The sequence below is a fragment of the Equus quagga genome, chromosome 5 (genome assembly GCF_021613505.1).
Source record: "Equus quagga isolate Etosha38 chromosome 5, UCLA_HA_Equagga_1.0, whole genome shotgun sequence".
Classification (NCBI taxonomy): Eukaryota; Metazoa; Chordata; class Mammalia; order Perissodactyla; family Equidae; genus Equus; species Equus quagga.
In genome coordinates this window covers 31,137,801-31,150,001 of record NC_060271.1, presented here as the reverse complement: position 1 = coordinate 31,150,001, position 12,201 = coordinate 31,137,801, and the positions used below count along the sequence as shown (strand labels likewise).

At 43.7% G+C, this 12,201-nt stretch overlaps 1 protein-coding gene across 1 annotated transcript in view; it reads right to left on the bottom strand.

The window, feature by feature from the left end:
- Nucleotides 1-322: 322 nt before the first annotated feature.
- Nucleotides 323-12,201, bottom strand: part of FUCA1 (alpha-L-fucosidase 1) — a 13,039-nt gene continuing 1,160 nt past the window's right edge. Inside the window, exons 2-8 of the mRNA XM_046663456.1 lie at nucleotides 10,650-10,784; nucleotides 8,850-8,987; nucleotides 6,544-6,649; nucleotides 4,076-4,276; nucleotides 2,777-2,967; nucleotides 1,307-1,406; nucleotides 323-1,085 (exon numbers count right to left, since the gene is read on the bottom strand). Of these exons, the coding sequence (XP_046519412.1) occupies nucleotides 945-1,085; nucleotides 1,307-1,406; nucleotides 2,777-2,967; nucleotides 4,076-4,276; nucleotides 6,544-6,649; nucleotides 8,850-8,987; nucleotides 10,650-10,784 (1,012 nt within the window). The 3' untranslated portion in view covers nucleotides 323-944. The remainder of the gene's footprint in view (nucleotides 1,086-1,306; nucleotides 1,407-2,776; nucleotides 2,968-4,075; nucleotides 4,277-6,543; nucleotides 6,650-8,849; nucleotides 8,988-10,649; nucleotides 10,785-12,201) is intronic.

Genomic DNA, 12,201 nt, shown 5'->3' with positions numbered 1-12,201 from the left:
TGCTTTGATGTTTACATTTGTAAACGTTCCATACATGCTTGAGAAAAAACAAATATTCCTTAAATGTTGAGTAAAGATTTCTAAATATATCTGTTAAAGAAAAAAAGAAATAGAAAATTTGATTTGATCTATTAACAACTAAAGAGGCTGAATTGGTAGTCAGCTCAGAAGAATGGTACTAGAAGAGAGGAGCAGAAGAACCAAAGGAATTGCATTTTTTCTTCTGCGTTTGGCAGCCCTCCACCCCCTTTTCTTTCAACAGAAACATAAAGCTGTAAGCAGTCCAGATAGAAACTAAAGAAAGCTACAACATGCGTTTTGGTAGAAATGATTTACATAGAAATTTATTTATGTGATCATATTTTTTTAAAAAGGGCAGAAGCACGTTCATTTTCTTCATCGTATCACCGTAAACAGACTGAATTTCAGAGCTCCTAGTTTGCTTTGGACACTTCTGAAGAGCTGACCATTAGCAGCCCAGCAAGCCTCTTCCTTTCCTCCATGCTCTCCTGTCTGTGGGGGTGTGGGTGACAACTGATGCTAAATAAATAGCATGAGACTGAGTTTGTGAAACCCTTTTCATCTCCCCCCATGGGGTGACTTGGCTTTTGGCAGAAGTCATGGAGTAAGCAAGCAGGCTATCAAACATAGAGAATGGAGAGAAGCTTCTACTGTGGATAATTTCCAATGTTAGGAATCGATGAACTCTGAGCTTAACTGTTTAGTCCCTTCTTCTGCTGATTGGAGAGAGGGATGCTAGCAATGGATCTCAGATCTTTCATCCATTGCGACATCAGTGTAATGCACTCAGTTCCTTTGATTAAAATGTCTTGGAGGAGCCATCTCTGGGTAGAGAAGAGTAGTTTATTACAATGTGGTACCAAAAGAGGAAAATCAGAGCAGCAAACAGCAGGCAGTGTCCCTTTCCTCTTGAACTCCAATGATCACTTCACTCCTGTCAGCTTCACAGTCCAAGCAAACTCAGCTGGGAGAGCAGAGGGTGGTAACTGGGGCAGAAGAATGAGGAGACCTTCAACTGGATCTGTGGACCACTTCAGATCTTTTTGGATTCCCAGCATCACTATCTACAGAAAGCAAAAGGGAATGGAAAAACATTAATGCATTAATGAGTATGGAATATGGCCTGAACGTGGCGGGAAATAACCATGCTGGGCCAGGGCAGGGAAGACAGTCTAAACGGGATAAATATGGGAGAATTGTGGGGAAGGAATGAAGAATTAGAGAGGACCTGCCACTTCCTTTAGAAAAAGCTACATCTCTCAAAGGACTGACTGAGGCTCCTTACCTGTGTAGTCGAGGTAGTTATGGGGGATTTAAGGCTTAAGACTCCATCTTCTGGCCAGTTCAGGAAAATGGCATAAACAGTTGATCCTTTTGAGGTATACCTGGGAAAAAAGAAACATCACTGTTTGGGGCCGTCCCTGTGGCCTAGTGGTTAAGTTTGGTGTGCTCTGTTTCAGTGGCCCAGGTTCTCAGGCGTGGACCTACACCACTTGTTGGTGGCCGTGCTGTGGTGGCAATCCACATACAAAACAGAGGAAGATTGGCACAGATGTTAGATCAGGGCAAATCTTCCTCAGCAAAAAAAAAGAAGAAGAAAAGAAAAAGAAAGAAAGAAAAAGAAGAAGAAAAAGAAACATCATTGTCAAAGATACCTGGCTTGTTATCCCAACACATAACCTTATACATTTCCCTTTCAATTATCTACCAATTCTAAGACCTTGAGTCTGTCACTGCTACTAGGAAGCACTAATAACTGGATACCGGTTAAGGTCTGTAGGAAGGAAGCAGCCCTGTAAGACTCTTTCTGGTGATATCTTCCATTTTCCCTCTCTGTTGGGTTATAGTTTTCTTTAAAAAAATTTAACTCTCATACTAGTTATTTCACATTGATGCCATTTGCCTTATTATTCAAGTCTTTTTTCAACTCCAAATCCATGTGAAAACAGCAGAGGATATAACAAGGGCAAGATGTGCAATGAAGACAAATTTCTTGTTCTGAGATTTCACCATGCTTAGAGAAGAAGATGAAAATTGCTAAATAGAAACTCATCCAAAACAGAGGGATGAACGTGTTTCCCCTGATGCAGACCTGCACTCGGTGGTGTGGCACCAGTAGATACCTTTTATTGAAGGCTTAGCATGTGCCTGGCACTCTGCTGGACACTTGACACACAGGATCTCATTTAACCCTCACAACCACTCTGGGAAGTTAAGTATCATCACCGCATTTTGCAGTTGAAAAAACTGAGGCCCAAGATCAAATAACAAGATCCACAATTCCAAGTATGAATTGGAACTTCTCCACTTACCAGTTTTGTGATCCTGGGCAAGTTATATTACTGCCCTGGGCCCCCTTTCTCACTCGCAACACGGGGATAATAACAGTATCTACATGGTGGGATTGTTGAGGGGATTAAATGAGTGGAAAGAATTTAGGATGGAGCCTTGCACCTTGTAGGTGCTATACCAGTATTGGCTATGACTGTTTTTAGGAGGCAGGGTAACAATGTCAAGTAAATCGACTGATGCTTTGAAGTTCCTTTTGCCCCTAAGCCTACCTCCTCCCTCACTAGTCAAAGATATCCTGGTAACCTAAGACAGAAACTGGGGTACAAATTTAGTAGCAAAAGAATAGCTTTTGGGTTTCCTCAAGACGACTTCCACTCGGCTTGTAACACTGTGGATCCAAGGAGATTCCAGCTCAGGATGGGCCACAGTCCTGTTCCTGCACCCAACAGAAGACAAGACTCACCACACAGACGTCATGTTGTTTTCCAGTTGTACCCTCCATGGTTTAGAGGCATAGATAGCCTCCCCATTGATGCTCAGCCACTTCCCAACAGCAAGGAGCCTTTCTTGGAAGATGGGGACAATCAGGCCATCTTTAGTTGGTCCAACGTTGAGAAGATAGTTGCCTCCCAAACTTACTGTCTGAATCAGTTCCTGAAGAGAGCAGAAACAATGAAATCCTGGCTATGAATGCCAAGCCTGGCATAATGCTTAGGATACACAGGTATTAGGAGAAGAAGAAGAATCTAGGGCATGGTGTTCCCCTGCTTTGTGAACACCCTTTCCCTTTTTGAAAATACTATATATTTTTGTCATTATAAAAACAGGACAGGCTTAAATGAGAAAATAGAAGAATCCCGCTATAAGATGGAGAAACGCATTAACTCAAATCCCAGGGAGTGATCCTGGGCACTTTCCTAAGAGACTGCACTGCCCATGGTGCCATATGCGGTGGGAAAGGTCATGCATCAGAGCATCAACTGTGAGCAGGGAAGCTGAGCACAAAGCACTCGGCCGTGAAGGGATCACATGGAGCCACACGGAGAGGAGATGGGGATCCGAGAGAAGAGATTCTGAGTGGGGGCTGTGGAGACTCTGGGAAGATGGAAGAGATGGGAAGAATTTTGGGACATTGCATGTGACGGGCTATATAAACGTATATGCTGCCCCTTTGGGAAAACACGACGTAAAGAGATATATTCTTCAAGGCTTCTGAAGTTGGGGGGGAGGGGTGTGTTTACTGCGACCCCAAACAGGTGACTTCAGGGTGGCCCAGAAAACTGAAGGTTTCATACAGAAAATGTTTAAAAGGAGAATTTGTTACAGTATCCGAAAGACACCACACCATTAATTTCTGGTGCTTCCTTCTGGTCCTTTTCCTATGTAGTTAATTTTGTATAGTTGTGATAATATGTAACTTATTTTTCCACTCAACCCTCTAAGCATTAACCCATATTACATTCATAAACATTTTAATGGTTAAGGAAAATCCCCAAATCTACTTAACTATCCCTTTTTGGTTGCAAGAAATTGAAACCACCCATATGTTCAACTGAAAATCATCCTGGGAAGAACATGTCTGTACGTAAAACCTTCTTCCGTAATTATCATTATTTCCTTAGGACAGGTTTCTAGGAGTAGGTTCAATCATCCGAAAGGGTTGTGTCGACCTGCACTTCCACCCAGAGTACTTCCGCCACTCTCAGCTAGAAGGCTAGTTTGAGGTAGCAGTTAGCAAATAACTAGCTCACAGGTGTCTTACCGAAATGATCTCAAATTCAGTTGTAATGTCAGACATCACCATGTTGCGACGATAGCCCCAGGAGTACTTGTCGATGGAGGTGCACATCTCCCACTTGTGATCTGGCAAGCTCTTTGGCTTGAATTTATCTTGGCAGTTGTAGTATCCTCCATGGTGACAGGAACAGTTCTGACCCCATCGATCATTTACTACCACCACATCCTAGAAGAGGAAAGAGTACTGGGTCATCGCAGGTAGAACCACTTCTCTTCCTTAAGTAATGCAGTGCGGTAAGAGTCTATGTGGAAGCAAGGAGGAGACTTAGTCTACAACGTTAGTTCTCACCTGGGAGCCATTGTGCCCTGGAGGGGAATTGGGCAAAGAGACATTCCTGGTTGTCACAACTGGGGTGGTGCTACTGCCATCTAGTGGTTAGAGTCCCAAAAGTCAATATTACCAAGGCTGAGAAACCCTGGCCTAGATACGTAATGCCAGAGCTGGGAGAGCCCGTCTTAAAGATCATCCAGTAAACCACCTATTCTATTAGACAGGAGATGGAGAGGAGACGACTTGCCGGAGGTCACATCCCTAGGCCGAGTTTGGGAAAGCTGGGACTGTGCATCAGGTCTCTGAACTCAGCCCACTACATCACCTAGGTAAAGAACGTCAGCACGCAGATGTTCTTTTCCTTCCTTCAAGGTTTAGCTGAATTCTGAGACATCATTACATGGAATATCTTAATGTAATGTTTACTGCTACCATGAGGCTCATACTGGGGTATCCAATGTGAGTAAAACCCAGTTCTTGCCCTCAGAGATCCAGCAGAGACCAGCTGAGGAAACAGATATGTGGACAAATATAATACGATATCATATCAGAGTTAATCACTGAGGGATTAACATAATGGGGAACACTGATCCAAGAGTGTTTCTTACTTCTGCCAGGAAAGAATATGAATTGGTGGGGGGTAGATTTAGTTTACATTCAGCCAGTACTGATTATGTGCCTCACTGGGCCAAGTACTGTTCTTGGGTTGGAGATGTAGCAATGAACAGACCCAAACTCTTGCCCTCGTAAAGCTGCCACCTTAGTGAGAGAGCGGGATAATGAACAAGGTCAACGATACCTGAAATACATTACCCCAGGGAAGTGCTAAGGGAAAGAGAAAGCAGGGAGAGGCACACAGCACGACAGGGCAGCAGGGAAGGCTGTGCTAAACAGACGACCTCTGAGTGAAGACCGCAGGAAGTGCAGGAGCGAGCCACGCAGGAGTTATAGACAGAAGGAACGGTGAGGACGGGGGCCATCTCTCCCAAAGTGCTTTCTCAATGTGAGCACAGCTCCAAGATAACCCTCCTTCCCAGCACGTGGGAAAGCATTCAGAACAGGAGTGGACAGAACAGCGTCTGAGGCATCCCACCCAGGGGTCCATGTGTGAGCCACCCCACCGTGAGGACCTCGGGGGGGAACCATGATGCTGTGCCACCAGGAGTCCCCACACATTTGCCAAGTCCCCGAAAACTGGTCTGAATTTGTCTCTCTTTGTCATATAGGATCTTGGTCCTTTTTTCTTTCTTCCCGTTTGCTGAGTTTAGTCATAGTTACCCAACAAGATCCTTAGAGGCTTATGACTCTACCAAGATAGTGCGGTCCAAACTTTTTTTTTTTTCTTAAAGATTGGCACGTGAGCTAACATCTGTTGCCAATCTTCTTTTCTTTTTCTTCTTCTTCTTCTTATCCCCAAAGCCCCCCAGTATATAGTTGTCTATCCTAGGTGTGAGTGTCTCTGGTTGTGGCATGTGGGACGCCGCCTCAGCGTGACTTGATGAGCAGTGCCATGTCCGCGCCCAGGATGCGAACCAGCGACACCCTGGGCCGCCAAAGCAGAGCACATGAACCCAACTACTCGGCCACAGGGCCGGCCCCCAAACTTGTTTTATACTTAGATTTTTCTAGATCCACAACAAATCCAAAATATGTAAACTTTTTGAAATTTTCGATAGTGAACATTAAGGCTTCAGCTACTTTGTAAGTGTACCGAAAGACAAACTGAAAATGGGTTGCTAGGATGCAGTGTAATGGTGTTGATGATGGGGAGGAGGAGATAGGCACAGTTCTCTCAAGAATTTGGATATAAGGGAAATGAAATCCCCCTGAGGGAATTACATAGTCAACATAGAGTAGGTGAGGTCACAGGTATTCGAATTTTATATGTCTGGTATATGAGTTTTAACAAGATTTAAACCTATGTTGTCGAAAATCAAGAATTAAAGGAGAAAAAGAAAGCTTAAACTCCAAGGAAGGTGGAAAAAAAAGAATTAAAGGAGAAACCTTTAACATTCTTTGAGTCCCCCGGTCTCTCCCACCCCATGTTGATGCTACTGTTTATTATGCCGCTGCTGTCCTTCTTGTTACTACCCCGGATCTTGGCTGCTTATACTTTCTCTTCTCATAAAGATAAACAAGAGATGAGTGACATCATCACACACCTTGACTGGGCTATCGTTGTAGAGCCAAGACAGGAAATACGTCGCGTTCCAGTACGTATCAGGACTTTCCCACTCTCCATCAGACCAAATCAAGTCAGGTTTGTACCTGAAAGACGTGCAATAGAACAAAGTTCCTCATCTGAATCCATCCACGGTAAAGTCTTACACAACCATTTTTGCAATAAATATTTAAAAATTAATTTTCTCACATTTTGAAAGTATCATAGAATCACCACAGTGGAGAGAATGTGGGAAACTAAAGAGACAAAAACAACAACACACACACACAAACCTCTGCTAACATAACCACTGCTTCACACACAGCCTTTTGGTATATTTCCTCCTAATATATTTTTTTAATGTCTTTCTAAAAGTAGCTGTGATCAGTATATATACAATTTGGTTTCCTTCTAGCAACTAATTCCAATTAAAAGAGCAGTGCTCCAGAACCACAGGATTAAGGTTTCTGCTTTTAAGATGTATGAAGAGTTTGAACTATTCCACTGAATACATTTTTTGGATAACTACCCAAAGCTTCCACCATAAAGGATTTATAGACCCACTGGAGCCACAGTTGCACCTTTCACGTATTATTACACTAAGCCCTATGAGGTGTGAGTGTGTGTGTATACCTGTAAGGTAAGCATTATTATTCCCTACTATTATTAAATTTTTTTTTTGAGGAAGATTAGCCCTGAGCTAACATCTGCTGCCAATCGTCCTCTTTTTTTTTTTGCTGAGGAAGACTGACCCTGAGCTAACATCCGTGCCCATCTTCCTCTATTTTGTATGTGGGACATCTACCACAGCATAGCTTGCCAACCAGTGCCACGTCCACACCCGGGATCTGAACTGGTGAACCCCGGGCCACCGAAGTGGAACATGCGCACTGAACTGCTGTGCCACCTGGCCAGCCCCAATTCCCCATTATTATTTAGAGAGCAAGAATCTGATGCTCAGCAGGGCAATGTGTCTCAGGTGACAGCTAAGAGGAGCTGGAACCTAGATGTAAATCTGCCTGATGTCAACTCTTATGCTGTACTCTGTAACTGGGACAGCAAGCAGACTCCAGGAAAAAGACTGCCTGTCTAAGAGGCAAGAGGTAACACAGACAGTCTGTGTTTACTGTGTACGATAGAAACTGTACCAGGCCCTTTACACTCATCACCACATTAGTTCTTACCATGATTCTATGCTGTGTGCTATCCCCATTTTGCAGATAAAGAAACAGAGATCTCAAAAGATAAATAGTTTGTTCAAGACCACATAGCCAGTGAGAAAAAAGAACTGGATTTCAGATCCAGTTCTGACTGACCACAAGCTTCCTGCTGGTCTCTTACAAATGTACTATCTCCTTAGAGAAGTCATCTGTAGGCAAGGAGGCTTTTTTTGGCAAAAAATGAGAGGCCAGGGGCCGCCCTCACGGTGCGGTGGTTAAGTTCACGTGCTCTGCTTCGGTGGCCCAGGATTTGCAGGTTCGGATCCCGGGTGCAGACCTAGCACTGCTCGTCAAGCCATGTCGTGGCAGCATCCCACAAAAAATGGAGGAAGACTGGCACAGATGTTAGCTCAGCGACAATCTTCCTCAAGCAAAAAGAGGAAGATGGGCAACAGATGTTAGCTCAGGACCAATCCTCCTCACAAAAAAAATAAATAAATAAAATGCAAGTCCAGGCAGAGATGGCTGCCTCTTAAGTTTAAAGATCCTCTATGCTCTAGGAGCCCCCAAGTGCCAGAAGGGCAAACTAGTCATAAAACCTGGTGAAAATAGTGAAACCAAGTGAGAGTGATTATGATAATAGCACCCTTATTCTCTGCCAGGCATGGTGACAGATACTTCGGAGCCATATATAGAAGGCACTGCTATCCCCACTTTACAGAGTGAGAATCTGAGGCTCAGAAGGGTGATCTGTTTAAGGTTTGTGAGTAACAAGAGCCACAATTCAAATGCAAATCTCCCGAATGCTAAAGCCTTCTCGGAGTCCTGTGTAGGACGGTCTGGTCCCTCTCCAGGGGCCTAACAAAGGAAACAGCATGCCAGGAGGAAACTAAAGTTTGGACTTAACCACCATCCTCAGTTTTGTTTGATTGCTTCAATTTATAAAAGCACTATGACTACATTATGGAAGTTTTGAAAAGTAGGAGGAAAAAATATACTTTGTCTTAATACAACCACCACTTTTATTATTTTGATGTCTTCTAGGTTTTTTTCAAAACCCCTCTTCCCCTCAACTTAACAGCATCCTATAGGAAGCTCTGATTTCAGTGATAAAAGTCATAAGGCCAAAACCATTTCCGTTTTTTACCTGTTAACAAGGTCGTATAGCTCTGGCATTGTTTTCGCACTGACAAAATGCTGTGTTTTGAAGCCATTTTTCTTATCAAGTAGGTAGAGGGGATGGAACCATTCTAAGAGCGAGTGATAGAGTCCATAGCGTATGTTCCTTAAACCGAAAAACAGGACAGCAACTGTCATTGAGCAAAGAAAAAATAATGTATTTGAAGAAAAATCAGCTGCAGCATTTTTAAACCTCAGTGAAACTCACCCAGAAGGGCACGCAGCGGGGTGGAATCCAAAACAATTTCCTTAAATTCTCTTATCAATCGCTTAAGCAAAATGCTTGGGTTTACTACGTTTTTGATAATACGCACAACTACTTTTTATACATAAATATCTTAACACCAAATGTCATTTAAACCATCTTTTATTTGTTAATTATCTCAATAATAACAAGTCCTAATTCTAAAAAATATTTTCTCTGTCATTCATCAGAATACATACGATAGAGATACTGGAAGATAGAGAAAAGTATAAAGAATAAAATATCCAGAATCTTACCACTCAGAAGTAATCATTAGTAATATTTTTCATGTAGATGAAATGAATGAATATGGCTTTATTATTTCATTTATCTAAGATATACTAAGAGTTTATAACATACTCCAAAATGCAACATGGTTAACGTGACCTATTTGCAGACACAGTAAAGCCGGTTTTGAGTTTCTTAACTCACATGGTGAGGGTCACAGACACTCTATAATCCAAGTGAGAAGCAAGGATAACACTGCAGGGGCACAGATAAGACAGAAAGAACTGAAGTATTTCATCATATGACTTGGGAACCAAATAGATACAAAGAAGATAAAAATCAAGGACCCCAAAGTCCAGATCTAATCAACATCTCAGAGTTTTACAGCAGGACTATCAGCAAAGCACTGGGAAAATGAATATTGAACAGGTGACAGGAGTCAGCAAGCACTTTCTTAAAGGGCCAGAGAGCATCTTAGGCTTTGCAGGCCTTGTGGTCTCTATCCCAGCTCTGAATTATAGCTTGAAAGCAGCCACAGGCAACGCATAAATGAATGGGCATAGCTGTGTTCCAATAAAGCTTTATTTACACAAACATGCAGCTGGCCTACCCCTTAAATAGGACAGCAAGTTTACCAAGTCTCAAGAGAGCTAAGACTGGGCGTGGCACAAATACCACTCTTCCTCCTTACAAGCAAATATATGCAGAATTGTAGGGTCCCAAATCAGAATATCTGGGTTCAAATCCCAACTCTGCCACTTCCTAGTTCTTTGATCTTGGGAAGTTACTTCTTATTAAGTGGCAAATATTAGGGAGCATTAATTAGTATCAACCAAGTGGCTCCTTCCCTCACTTTCTGCTGCTTTAACTGCCCTTTTCAGTTCCCTCTGGATCCACCATTCATCCAAACCCTCCCTGGACGCCTGCAAAGCTCTGTGTTGACAGCTAAGGAGGACACGAAGATGCGAGACCCAGACCCTGGCCTCCATCAGACACTGGAAAAGGCCCTGGGTTGGAAGGCTTTCCAGAAAGAATCCTTCGCAGAGTGTAAATGGAGCATGTGGCCTACGCTAGGAATCCTTCACCTAACCAGACAGGGCCGTGAACTTCTCTGATGGTGTCACCTTTGGTCACATGAAACCTGCCAAGCATCGAACACTGCTGATTCAAAGGCCAGAAGCCCTGCAGGTTACTCACTAAATGCAAACTTAGAAAACACACAAGAGCAGAGCAGGTATGGTGCGCTGGGTGGCTAGATCAAAAGCGATGATGGAGTGATGCTCTGTAGACACTCACCTCTTCCGGATGGCTGCTCCCAGCTCACCAACCAAATCACGATGGGGCCCCACATCCACAGAGTTCCAGTTCCAAGACACAGGACTCGGCCAGTTTGTGTAGCCTTCGTGATGCTTTGTGGTCAGGACCACATACCTGTGGACATCAAAACCATATGAGCAAAGGAAGTGGGCAGTGGGCCACAAGCATGAACTTACGCAGCATGTCTCAGGCGTTCAAAATGGTTGGGAACACTTGACTGCAGGAGATGTTGTATGAGTGACTCCCAGGGAGTTGCTGCAGTCACAGCGCCCCTTGGGTACTGCTCCAGGAACAGAAGGAAACTTCAGGAAGCCACAGTCCTTAGTCCCCAGCCAAGGAGGAGGCCCAGAGGGAAGGAAGAAGTAGCTGAGGGAGAAGATGTGCACTTTAGCTCCCCAACCCTTCTGGGTGTTAATGATTAGCTTTTTTGAAAGCTGTGCCCTAAAGGAGAAGGCAATCTCTACGGGAAATAGCAGATGATAGAGAAGTAAGCTGTTTGTTTTACCAAGCCCATATGAATTGCTCTCATTTACAGAGGTGACAAAAGACCAAAAGAGCTGGGGAGAAAAGGCAAGGGTTGAAATAACCAAATCACACAATGTTTCATTTGCCTTTTTTTTTCCTTTTATACCATACACTGTATTTTATTAGAAATACTTTTATAATTTTTTTCCTTCTTTTGCTTTTATGGCAGAAAAATAGATGATGCCTACACATGATAATTTAATCACTGACTGGTATGGGGAGCTCCAAGACCTTAAGGGCCAGATGGTATTCCAGGCTTTGTGGGCCACATTCCTCTCTGTGGCATATTCTTTTTCGTCGTCTTCTTTTTAAAAAATTTTTACAACCCTTTTAAAATGTAAAAGTCATTCTCACTGCACTGAACTTACAAAAACAGGCCAAGGGGCAATCCCTCTGGCCTCGGTTTGCAGACCCTGGTCTGGAGGAGAGACCTTCACCTCAGAGTCAGGAGATCTGGAGTCTAGGACGTTAGTTCCCTTCCTCCATCTGGGCCAGTCATCTCGTCCCATAAAATATGGGGTCTGGACAAAGGATGTCTCCCACATCTTAATTTTTTTCATTTGTAAATTATGGATCTCTAAGGCTCCCAGAAGACAGGGAACACCTCCTCTGTTTATGCAAGATTTATATTCCCACACATTCAATGGGAAACACTAAATGTCAGTTGCAATTTCTCCAATTTCTCTTTAGTACAAGAGAACTTAAGAGCTGGAAGACGACTGAGGAGACAGGGTAAGGGTGGAAGAGCGCTCTAAGCCAGGAGCGGGAGACCTCTCTGCCTCCATTCTCTCCTCCACCCACTTCCCTCCCAGCAGCCAAAATGGTCCTTTTAGAAGCTGCAGGTGACCATTCCCTGACTTGACACCTGGCAACATACTGCCCTCAAGGATTGCTCCTTCGGGACTGGCCCCAGCCTTCAACAACCTCCTGGTCCTTGCCTCTCTCCCCCCAACCCAGCACCTCTCTCCCCCCAGCCCAGCGCCTCTCTCCCCCCAGCCCAGCGCCT